Source organism: Rousettus aegyptiacus, unplaced genomic scaffold, assembly GCF_014176215.1.
Source record: "Rousettus aegyptiacus isolate mRouAeg1 unplaced genomic scaffold, mRouAeg1.p scaffold_m13_p_5, whole genome shotgun sequence".
Classification (NCBI taxonomy): Eukaryota; Metazoa; Chordata; class Mammalia; order Chiroptera; family Pteropodidae; genus Rousettus; species Rousettus aegyptiacus.
In genome coordinates this window covers 99,718,348-99,730,567 of record NW_023416308.1, presented here as the reverse complement: position 1 = coordinate 99,730,567, position 12,220 = coordinate 99,718,348, and the positions used below count along the sequence as shown (strand labels likewise).

The 12,220-nt window shown below is 46.6% G+C and overlaps 1 protein-coding gene across 1 annotated transcript; it reads left to right on the top strand.

The window, feature by feature from the left end:
• Nucleotides 1–595: 595 nt before the first annotated feature.
• LMO2 (LIM domain only 2) lies at nt 596–10,703 on the top strand. The gene is made up of 4 exons (XM_016147124.2): nt 596–640; nt 764–1,004; nt 5,020–5,235; nt 9,742–10,703. The coding sequence occupies exons 1-4, from the start codon at nt 634–636 to the stop codon at nt 9,959–9,961; spliced, it is 684 nt and encodes a 227-aa protein (XP_016002610.2). The 5' UTR covers nt 596–633; the 3' UTR covers nt 9,962–10,703.
• The last annotated feature ends 1,517 nt before the right edge of the window (nt 10,704–12,220 follow it).

Sequence of the window (12,220 nt, the reverse complement as noted above, 5' to 3'; positions counted from 1 at the left end):
CACATTCTTATCTATCTTTTCTTTCTTCCTTGAGCGCCCCGCTTGTTACTTTCAGTCTTAGTTAACCGAAAGGGAAACGCGAAGAGGGGAAGCCCTGAGAATGATTTAGAGGCAACCCAGCCGCCTCTCCAAGGAGGGGGGTGGGGGTGGGGGGGTCTACTGAGCAACTCTCCCCGTCTCCAACGCGGGCCCCTTTAAGAAGCTAAGTCTGTCCTGCTGCTCCTGCTGTTTATATTAAAAAAATCCCCAGGAGCCCCGTTAAAAAAAAAAAAAAAAAAGGAAGAAAAAAGGGGGGCGGGCAGCTGTCTCTTTAAATGTGATTTCCTTCTATTGTATTTGAATCGTGATCAGGAAAAAGGAAATGAAACCAGAGACAGAGGGAAGCTGAGCGAAAATAGACCTTCCCGAGAGAGGAGGGAGCCTGGGGAGAGAGGACGGTGCCCTCTCCGCCCCCAGGCCGCCGCCCCCTCCCTGCCCACGGCGGCGAGCTGCGCGCCGCGACCCGGGCGGAAGGTGCGAGGGGCTCGGTGCGGCCAGGCGGGCGCGCACCATCCCCGCGGGCGGCGCGGAGCCGGCGACAGCGCGCGAGCCGAGCCGAGCCGAGCCGGACCGGGTGGCGGCGGCGGGACCGGGATGGAAGGTTAAGTCCTGAGCAGCAGCAGCAGCTGCAGCCGCCCGGGGCCAGGCTGCGCGCCCCGGTCCCCGCCTCGGCCGCGGCGCGCCGGCAGCCCGGTGATTCGCTCTCTCTCTTTGGCGTTTGAAGGGAGCGCGGTGACTGTCCTTGAGCGCGGAGGGGCGAGCTTGCCGCCAGAGCGCCGGAGCAAGAGGAGGCGCAGGAGCGGCGGCGGCGGCGGCGGCGGCTGCGGCGCGCGAGCACACGAGGGGGTCCGAGCCCCGGCAGCCGGCCAGCCCCGCGCCACAAAGGGAGCGCCCCCGCCGCCTGGCACGCCACCTCCCTCCCCAATGTCCTCAGCCATCGAGAGGAAGAGCCTGGACCCGTCTGAGTAAGTGTGGCGCCCCTGACCCTGCCCCCCACGGTGTCCACGGCCTCGCGCCCCGGGGCGGCAGGGTGGCGCGGGCGGCCAGCCAGAAGAATCCGGTGCGCGCCTGCAGCGTGCCCTTGGCTCCCTCTGCCTTACGCTGGGCTCCCCCTTGCTCGCGGGTGACTCCGGGGATACTGGGAGAGATGCTGAGTGGCAGGGAAAGGGGGTTCACCCTCTGTGGGCCCCTCCTGGCTACCTGCAACGCTCCTCCAAAGCCACTGCGGGCCAGAAAGTTTACACGAGAGCAGGCACAGGGAGAGCTCAGAAGCGCGCAGGTGCAGTCCCGAACGCGTTCAGGGCTTGATTCTGTTCCTTCCTCCCCTCTCCATCTTCTCAGTCCTCTTTGTCCATTTGGTCCTAGAAAGGGGGACGTTCCAAGTGGAGGCATCCCGAGTCCCAGACGGCCCCTTTCCCGGGCCGCAGGTGGAGCAGCCGCCAGCAGAGCCAGGGACCAGGAGGCCGAGGGGGCTGCGAGCATCCACCTCGGAGCTCGCTCTGGCCTCCGGAGACTTTAGAACAGCTAAACCCAGAGTTAATCTGGCTACATGCACCCCCTCCCCTGACGGACCACTGATGGGGGCTTGTGAACCTCGAAAATTAGTGCACGTTTTGTGTATAGGTGAATTTTTCTGGGGAGCGGAGTTTCATAGCTTTTATCATATTCTCAAAAGGGTTTGGAATCAGGTAACCAGAGCTCTAATGAGCATTTGCTGCATTTGTTTTCTGAGCCTCTTACTGGTTTGAAGTGTTTCCCTATTCCCAACCTACCTCCAGCTCATTTTTTGGTGTTAATATGGTGAGAGAGGGTTGTTCAAGATATTTTCCCGTCAGCGCAAATGCCCTTTTAAGATTCATTAGCTGTCTGGTTTTGAGAATTTTTATCCTTTTGAAGTCTCCCATCTAATCCTTTGAAGGGATTTGTTACACAGACCAAAGGAGCTGGTTAATGACTTGTCCATTTGTGCCTTTAAGAGGCATTTGTTTTGTTTTGTTTTTCCTGCTTTAAAAGAATTGTGCTTTCCTGATTGAAGTCCCCCCTCCCAATTTCAGCCTTCTATGGTGTTTATATACCTGGGTTTTACCCTCAGTTACCAGCGTAAAAGCTCAGTATGTTCTCATAAAACACAGGAAGTATCATGATCAAATGAGAATATAAACATCACTATTCAAAATTGAAGGTTCAGACACCAGTTCTATAAGGAGCTAGGTTTGTTTTAACAAATAACCCAGTTTCTTTAACTTCTCAGGAGAAAAAGAATATTCTTTTTAACATATATAATATATATTCTATACATAACACACACACACACACACACACACACACACTGGATTTAAAGGGTGGTTTGTTCACTTTTTTTTTTACAAACTTAGAATTACAATTTAGCCCCTAGTTTTCAGAGCCTGGGCAAGACCACAGTACTACAATGAGAGTGAATTGGATGAATTGGTGCCTAATGCCTTTTCAATCAGTAGAACTTAGTCACTAATCCTTTTATTAGAAAATAAATCTGGAGGTTTCAGTTCCCTGAAGGAAGTTTGCTCTTTTCAAAGTTTGTGCTTTTTCACTGAGATTAGAAAATTGAAACATCCTTACCTCATAATACATCAGGCACCTGTAGGATGCGCATCCACTTCAGCCTGCGTGTCACTCTTCACCCAATGAAGACAGGCTCTGAAAGAAGATGGACCAGCTAGTTTAGGAATCGCTGCTGTACATTTTTCCTCCTCTCTCAGAAATTGATGAGAAATTATCCAAAAAATCTAGGCTGACGAGTATTCAGGTGTAATATTAGATAGGCTCTAGGAGAATATAAAATATTAATTTGAGGGTGAATCCTACTCAGTTATTGGCTTGGAACAGCCACCAACGGTAATGTGTTATTATCAATAATTAGAGAAAGATCGATAGAGCCAATATCTTATCCTGCCCTTTCCTGTCTCAGGCCATCACAATAGGCCCCTTCGCTTAACGTCTCTAGTGTGGACCACTATCCTACCAGACGCTTCCCTGTGTTCTTATTCAAAGCCAACTTGGGTTAGTGCGATCAGCATCAGAAAAAAACTTGCCTAGGCATATGCAAATGAAACATTTAGACAGAAAGAAGGCTGGAGTTCATGAACAGAGAGATTTCCTCTACCAGCACCTCCCTGTGAGTAACAAGAGCAGTTCATTTTAGTTCCAGGCAGTTTGGCACCAGCTAAGTGCAAATTCTCCTCTTTCACAGTTGGTTGGCAGCATCCACATCAGGGCATCCAGCGGTGGTGAGGCTCCCTCAGAGTTTTTGAAAGCCCCAAGTAAAACCGGGGGCTGTGGGAGGAGAAAAGATGCCATTCTGAGTTGATGCACATGAAAATGCCGGGTGTATTATTTTTCAGAAGGGAGAATGGATGTCGTTATATCTAATCTGTGGAAACAGAGCAAAGCAAGTCAGGCTTCAGTGAACTCTTTAAACTATTTTAACGTCTTACATTTTTAAAAGAAAACTGGCTCAGGTTTTACATTTTCTTGTTCCAAAAGGAGATAATCTCATGCAGGATCCTTATACTCAATCTACAAAGCGTGGGCTTGGTTTTAGTATTCCTAAATATTCATAGGGAGGTGTCCAATTTACAGACAAAGTCATCTGAAGTTGTCAGAGTGTGTCATCAACACTGATTACTTGAGCTATATCGTCCCAAAGTGTAAAGGTTGCTGAGCTTTGTGGGCACAGGCTAATCAGGACACATGGTCATCTAATAAGTTAGTGTCAGCAAGAAATAGGAGACACAGATTTATACCCTTAAGGTACCCAGGGGAAACTCCCTTTGGAAATTTCACAGTTGGAAGTAGGTCCATTTTAAAAAACGTAATATATATTTTAAATAGATTTGTGTTTGAGTAAGGGTCAAAATAGTACTTGTTAATTGTTATAAATCAACAGGTATTCGGTTTTCCCCCCTGTCCCATTTGGTGCTAGAATCATTTCTTCCACTCCCTTTATTTTCTTTTGGCAAATAAAGCCATTTTTTGAAGATGTAAAGAGAACGTATTCAGATTCCAGTTAAGCAAAGTGACCCGAAGATGCTGTATAACGTTTTAATGAAAGAACACTTACTGAACTGTTAACAATTGCCAGGATGGAGATTTTAGAGTCTTAATTGCCTTCCATGCTCTTGAAAATAATGTTCTTCTCCCCATGTTCTTTCCTAAATCAACTGTATCCAAATCAGTTTTGCTGTTGTAAAAATTTCACACACAGAAAGGTCTATTTGATGTCCTTTATAATGATGGCCTTACCACCTGGAATCTATCTCCAAGGATTCATTTGGTTAGAAGGATGGGATGAAGAATTTCTGTAAAAAAAAAAAAAAAAAAAAAAAAAAAAAAAACAATGAGAATTCCTGTTATATCTTGATGGACTTTTTATTTTGGAAAGAGAAAGGCAACCTAAAGTGATTTTTGGTCTCCTTTCCTCCTCACCTCTGCTTTTGTGCAGCTGGGAAGGGCTTGAGGTAGGACGGCAGCTAGGTTCAACAGGGAACTTGCAGATTTTTAGCCCTCTAGGTAGCTGACTGTCCTGGCAGCAAACAACTCTTTTAGACCCGCGTGCCTCCTCTGGGGTTTGGCAGTGCCCTAGGGTCCTGGGTACGGGAGGAGGGAAAAGGAGAAATGAGGAAATAGAGTTGGAGAGTAGAGGGGGAGAGTGGGATAAAGAAGGGAGACCAGAGGTGCTTGGAATGGTGCTGGACTGTGGGTAGGGGCCAGTACCACCTACAGTTGCCTTGGGTGTCTCTTGGTGCCTTGCATTCACTTCTTATAGGAGTAAGGATATAAGGTCTAGCTCTCTCCTGTCCACCCCAAGGCTGGCATGGCCTCTCTTTTCTCCTTATGTCACCAACGGGCAAATGAGTGAGGTTCCCTATTTGGCTCACAGTGATTCCTAGCCCTGGGTCTCACCAAAACAAGGTTGTCCCTAATGCTTGGCCTTCTTTCCAGGGAGCCAGTGGATGAGGTGCTGCAGATCCCCCCATCCCTGCTGACATGCGGAGGCTGCCAGCAGAACATCGGGGACCGCTACTTCCTGAAGGCCATCGACCAGTACTGGCACGAGGACTGCCTCAGCTGTGACCTCTGCGGGTGCCGGCTGGGCGAGGTGGGGAGGCGCCTCTACTACAAGCTGGGCCGGAAACTCTGCCGGAGAGACTATCTCAGGTATCCCTTGCCGCCTTCCTGGGCCCTCAACAGGAAGGCTGGGCGTCCAGAGACATCCGAGTCCGTCTGGGTCGATCTCCCCGAGCCCCTGCTACCTTCCGGAATGAGGTCAGGCTGCAGAGGCTGAGTGTCAGCGGCCCCATGCAGAGAAGCAGTTGGCATTTCTTCCTGTTGGAGCATGTTCTCAGGGATACATTCCTATGGGGTAAAATACTAATATTTTAAAGGCAAGAGAATGATAAACACAAAATTCAGAATACTTTATGTTTGAGAATGGGTTCTTAGGAGCTCATTTGATGCTTCAAAGCATACCAATAGGTTATAAATTTTCTTCTCTATGACTTGAACATTACATGATGAAAAATTTAAAAATAGCATGTTTCTGTTGTGACTCTCCAAGAACGTGACCGTCCCCACAGGAAGGCCCTGGGTCAGTTGTAGATTTGACCCCAGGCACCATTGCTTTCTAGCTCTGTGAGGGGCAAGTTACTGACCTTTCCTAAGCCTCAATTTCCTCATCTGTAACATGGAGATAATAGAAATACCTTCTTCCGAGAACGAGGTGAGCATTAGATGGGGTAATAATACATGTAAAGTGCTTGTCTTGGTGCACAAATATCAAATAAATGTTAGCCGCTCTCATGACTAACGCTCCTGACATCATCCTTAAGTTTTTTCCTGTCTGGAGAACAAAGAGATGGAAGACTGGAAGGGCAGATAGGAACTCCACTACACCAGTGAGACCAGCGCCGAGGACAGCTGCCGTGCTCCGGGTCATACTACCGGCCCTGTGAATTTTCCGGCACTCAACGAGTGCCTTTGCCCGGAATGTTCTAGCGTTTCTAGTTTCATATTAGCTGCCGTGGAGGTAACTCTGTGCCCTCTACTGTCAGATCTGCTCAACTGTGCAGCTGTCGTTTTTTGTTGTTGTTGTGGTTGTTGTTGTTGTTGTTGTTTGCCATCTTCCTATGGCAGAGGGTCTGTGGAGCATGCAGCCCTAACCCCATGAAGCTTGTGTAGACTCCAGTGCCCTTGGCTGCCAGGGCAGCCCTTCCTCCCCATCCTGCTTGCGGAGCATTTTATGTTAAAAAAAAAAAAAAAATGCAGGCAATTCCACAGTGAAAGCGGCTTATCTGTTTAGAGACTGATGAATAAGCTTTTTATTTATTTATTTCCTAAATTCCCTGATAAAATCCTTGCAAATTTGGTGGTTCAGAGAAAATAAGTAGGGTTTTCAATGATTATGATGATCATTTTGGTTAATTTCTTTTAAGTTACAAGAAAAATAGAACCAGGATAAAGAGAGACCTGATTTTGCTCACTACCAGTTTGCCAAGTCAGTGCAGAAAGCAGACGGGCAAATGATTCCCATTGGGCCCCCTGACTACATCCCTGTCAGATCATTTGAATCTTATTAAATGAAGTGCAGATAGAGTAAGGTCAGAGAGCCCAGGCTTCTCCCTATCTCTACGGCTTTATATAACATTCAAGAATAAACCCGGTACTGCCTGGGCTTGTTAATCTTTCCATTTTTAAAAAGGAGAGAGAGGAATGGTCTGGGAGAACCCAATGTTAATTAACTTGTGTCATGGTGACATGAAATAATTCTTCTCCCTGCTACATTCCTAGACAACATGTTAATTAACTGTGTTAGTGCATAGTGCAGGCATTTCCAGCCATCCTTTAATATCTATATTATTGTTATTAAAATGGGCAAAAGAAAGCTTAAGATGTGATACTTCCTGACGGAGGAGGAAAATATTTATTTATTTATTTATCTATTTATTTATTTATCTATCTATCTATTACTTTTACTTCTGGGTTGGTCCTTTAGCCATAGACTTGTATACATGCATTTGTAACGTATCCAACAGTGTCTTTAAAAGGCACACTGGAGGAGTGACCAAATGGGTCCTGTGATGGGGTTCAGCCCTTCTCTCCGCTAGGATAACTTCTCCTGAGGATTTCCAATGGCTGACTCTCCTGTTACAGTCCTTTTCAGACATTTAGCCTCAAATATTCACGAGACCCCTACGTGGAGCCTAAACCATGAGCTGTGTGTCGTCCTGTTGGGAACATAATAGTAGCTGTTAATGTCAGTGCTGGCCCACATCCCCTCAGGTCCCTTTAAGTTACCAATTTTTGCATACGACGCACCCCTCACTCCAATCCCAACCCCGGTAGTTTTACTTTCAACAGGCAGCACCTGTTAGAGCCGGAGCATGCCCACTCCCCCCAGACTCCCAGCTCCCCCAGTGAGGGTCTCTGCCTGAGATGCTCGCCTCCCTCTCCATCTGTCCATCTTCCCCTGCCACCTAACTGGTTCCCCCTGAGAACATATCCTCAATAAATCCCTACCTCGGGCTCTGCTCCTGGGATATCCAGCCTAAGGCACCAATTGTTGGCGCCAGAGGTGAATGCTCAAGTTAGATGTTAGGTCCTGCTGTGTTTTTACTATTGGTAGAATCTCAGAATACCAGAGCTGGGAGGGGCTGCGGTGGCCCTCTCTTCCAGTTTCCTTGCTTTCCAGCCTAAGACACAGGAGCCAGGAAAGAGGATGTCATTTGCTCCAGGGTACCTGTCTAGTCAGAGGTGGTGCTGGGACCTGCACTTTTCTCCCAAATCTTAGTCCTTCATCCTTCCCTTCGTTAGCTGCCTGACGTGTGTTGTAATTTACCCCCGACTTCCCTATAATAAACGTTCTCCTTCCTTAAGGGTCACACGCCCCAGGCGGTTGGCCCCATTCCCCTGCACACTGTTTTGCGAGTCGTTTATCCTTGCTCAGGCCCAAACTCAACTTGCTGAACAGTCAGGAAACCAGAACTGCCTTCCCACTCTGTGACCTCCAAGGTGGCAGCTTCCTACAGCTTTGCCATCTGCTCACGTCGGGATGAAATGCTCTCCGCCAGTAATGAGTCGGCTCCCAGGTGGTGCCTTGCAAACCCTCCGAGCTCTCCGCATGGGAAGCGGGTTCAGAAGGAAATGAGCTGGCCTGGCGCTGACAGTGCGCGCTCCACCCACAGACCACGTCATCGCGATTCCATTAATTCTGCCCGCATGTTTCAAAATGTATCAGCTGTCCTTATCTCCCCAACAACCTCTCAGAATGTTCCACTTGATTTTCTGCTATTCTGAAGTTAATAAGAACTTCTGATAAGAACAAACATTTACTTAAAACTACCCTAAAGGTTTTATGTGCAAAGGACCTGCTCGCGAACGTGCCCCGTTGCCAGCAGGCACGTGTGAAAGTGACTTCCTGGAGCGAGATGGGCACAGCTGGGAACACCTGAGATGTGTTAAAACACAACTGGCATTGGCTTAGCCCTTGACTGCTGGTGCTTTGACATGCTCCATTTGACATGCTCCCTACAACAGCCGAGTGACGTAGATCCCATGCTCACTGCCATGTCACAAGCTCAGAGAAATCGGAGTTCCCCCCAGGGCCACCCAGGTACTCAGGGCTAGGCCTGGACTGAATCTGGGTCTTTTGATTCCATTACTTGCATTAATCCATTCTTGAAAACTGGTTCTTAAACTTCAGCCTGCATTAGAATCACCTGGAAGGGCTCATTAACACACAATGCTGGGCCTCTCCCCACTCAGAGTGTCTCAATGGGGGCGGGGGGGGGGGGGTTGAGAATTTGCATTGCTAACAAGTTCCCTGGTGTTACACATGTGGCCAGTCCCAGGATCACCTCTGAGAACCACTGCGCTAGGCTCTACTGTGTTGCATCTGCCACATTGACACTGACTATTGCTTGAAATATTCAGTCACTGATCTGGTACTCAGGAGAGTCTCGATTTCCATGGCAGAAGTTTCTCCAATGATTCATACCAATGGGGCAGCAAGGACTTTGCATTAAGAGCTTCCATACCCTGTGAAGAGATGTTGTTTGTCCTCCAGTCTCTGAGACATGATTAATTGTACCACATGTTTTTTTGCCTCCCAGAGGCTGCGGCCCCAGTGAACAATCATGTAGAGATGGCCTTTGTAGCTTATGGAGGAATTCAAGTCCAGCCTCCTCCATCGTGGAATTAGTGGCTGTTAGCATGATAGGGAGCAGCCAAAGATGCCCATTTCATTGCATTCCTGGTCAATTCTCTCTCAAAGGGGACCCCTGGTAGGAACTCCTCTTCTACAATGAGAGTTCACCTATTGGGGGTGGGGCACACAATACGTGCCCATCCTCAAATCATTTCAGCTGAGAGTCTTTTCCACCCAGGGGGGGCCTGGGACAGCCTAGAGGGGGTGAAGAGTAGTGCTGCAGGCCAGGAGAGAGCTCAGAAAAGGGATGAGTTATGCCAAACACAAATGCCACAGATTATGGTTTCATCCCAGAGTACTTTCTTCCTTCCAGGAAAGACTATACGGAGTGGGCCACCTGTCTGGACCCAACACTCCCTTGCTTCCTGACATCTTGGAAATTCAGCCTATTTCTCGAGCCCTTTCTTCCAGTGCCATCTCTGCCACTGCCTTCTTAGCTTCTTTTCCTTTTATCCCCCCAGGCTTTTCGGCCAAGATGGTCTTTGCGCCTCCTGCGACAAGCGGATCCGTGCCTATGAGATGACCATGCGGGTGAAAGACAAAGTGTATCACCTGGAATGTTTCAAGTGTGCCGCCTGTCAGAAACATTTCTGTGTCGGCGACAGATACCTCCTCATCAACTCCGACATAGTGTGCGAACAGGACATCTACGAGTGGACTAAGATCAACGGAATGATATAGGCCAGAGTCCCCCAGTCACTGAAGTCACTGTCTCCGTGGGGTCTTCACTCTTAGGCACTTTGGGGATTGAGGGTGGGATGAGACATTTCTTAAGGGACGGTAGACTTAATTGGGCACAAGACAGCATCCAAGTGACTTAATGCAAGGGATAAGATTTAAATGTGAGGGAAGAACCAGCCTTTAGGGAGAACTTATAAACAATGGCCACAGCCTATCCGTAAACTGACATGGTTAATGAAGGAAAGGAGCATCCGGGGGGCAAGCAGGTGGAAATTCCCATCCACACATAGGGAGTTGTGTAAAGATATGTTATGACCTTGACTCTTGAAAACTAGAGATGTGCAATTGATTTCTTCCCAGCTTTTAGGACAACCCTGTTCCAATCGCTGTTCTCCACACAAGGGAAGGACAGAGAAGAGAGTGGCCCTCCTTTTATTTCTGGCCACCTTCCCAAGGCCTTAAGCTTTGGGGTCAAGGGAAACTGCATGGAGACACATTTCAGTTGAGAATGGAAACTACAACTTTTAGCCAAATTATTTAAAGCAATGCTGATGAATCACTTGTTTCTAGACACCTTAGTTTTGAGGTGAGAAGTTCCACAGAATGTTTCTATACAAATGTAAATCTTAAAAAAAAAAAAAAAGCCGTTCAACTATTTTATTATCTTAGATTATATCAAAGTATTTGTTGTGTGTAGTTAAGGAAAAAATCTTCTGCAGACAATAAAAATGACAGACTAAAATGCAGTGTTGTTTATTTGATGATGGCAACAATTTGGGATGGCAGAAAAATAAATGGCTTTTTATATTGTAAAGGAGAAGTAAATAAGCAACTTACTTTTAGGTCAAATAAAAACTTCCTTTTATTGCTAAGGTTTCTACAAGGCAGGCACATTTCTATATTACTAGCAATTATATAACAGGTCACCGTGTAGCTCAGAGGGATGTAGAATAATTAAATTGTTATTGTGAAATGTGCGTTTCACTCCAGCATTGTATGGAATGAACGGAAGGCAAGATCATTGCCTTTGGGAAACCTGTAACCTAGAAAGGACACAAATACATAAAACAGATTCCCTTTGGGAGAGAAGGTAATTACCTAGTTTGAAATGTGGCAAGATGCTGAGCTTGACACTTCGATTTTCCAAGACGTGTGTCTCAGGGTATTTTATGACAAGTGGTTAAGAGGACCTTACTTGGAGGATTTAAAGCAAGCACCTTCCTTGGTGGCGTGTTTGCCTTCCACCTTATCCAGTCCACCATGGACTGATTCCGAGCGCCACCTGCTGGTCATCGCCTCTCAGCTGGCCAGTTCAAGACTGCCCCAATGTAAAACCAACCTAGATGGATATACTTTTCAATTCTTTCATAAAAATGTTGGCAAGCACCGAGAAGTCTTGATATATTTGATATGTTTAAGACATCAGAAACATGCATCTATCGCTACTGTTAGTTAACTATGATGTTCCTTTAAAATTTCCACCACTAAGATTTGCTTGTTTTTCTTCTTCTGGAGGAGAAATAATTAAGTGTTGGCCGTCTTGGTCTGTAAAGTGCCAAAAGTAGTTGGGAAATTTGACTGTATAAGGTGGCCTATTTAAAACAAGTATAATTACATTGCATTCCAATTCTGGTAGTGGTAAGGTGCTGCCAGTGAGGGATGTTTGTTCTAAATCAACAAAGGGGAGGATGTTGTTCTCAAGTTGTGGTCTCTGAACCAGCGTATCAGCATCACTTCAGAACTTATTTAAAATGAAGATTCGTGGGCTCCATTCCAGATAGAGGGTATCAGAAACCCTTGGGATGGGGTTCAGCAATCTGTTTTAACAAGCCCTAAAGATGATTCTGACTCACGTTCAAGTTTGAGGCTGGAGTTCTCAAAAATACCCCTGTTAGGCGAATCACACACTCTAAGTTGTTAATAGTTAATAACTGACACAAAGGTTGATCACTGAGTGACTTCTCCACATGGGGACAAACACCATCTACCCTCATTCCATAAACTGCAAACTTCTACATAATTTTGTCACTCAGCTAATGTTTGTCATCTACCAGATCAAACACAATTCAATCCACCATTTTAACCATATTATCATTATAATAATAACAATAATAGATTTTAACTATGCAACTATATTGTGAGCAGTATTAGGTAAAAATAAAGATTATTCTTGCTTTGGAAGTATAAGCTTTATTCTTAATCCCCATGGCAGCACAACACACATAAGATTCAGGAATTCAACCAATACCTTTGCCATCC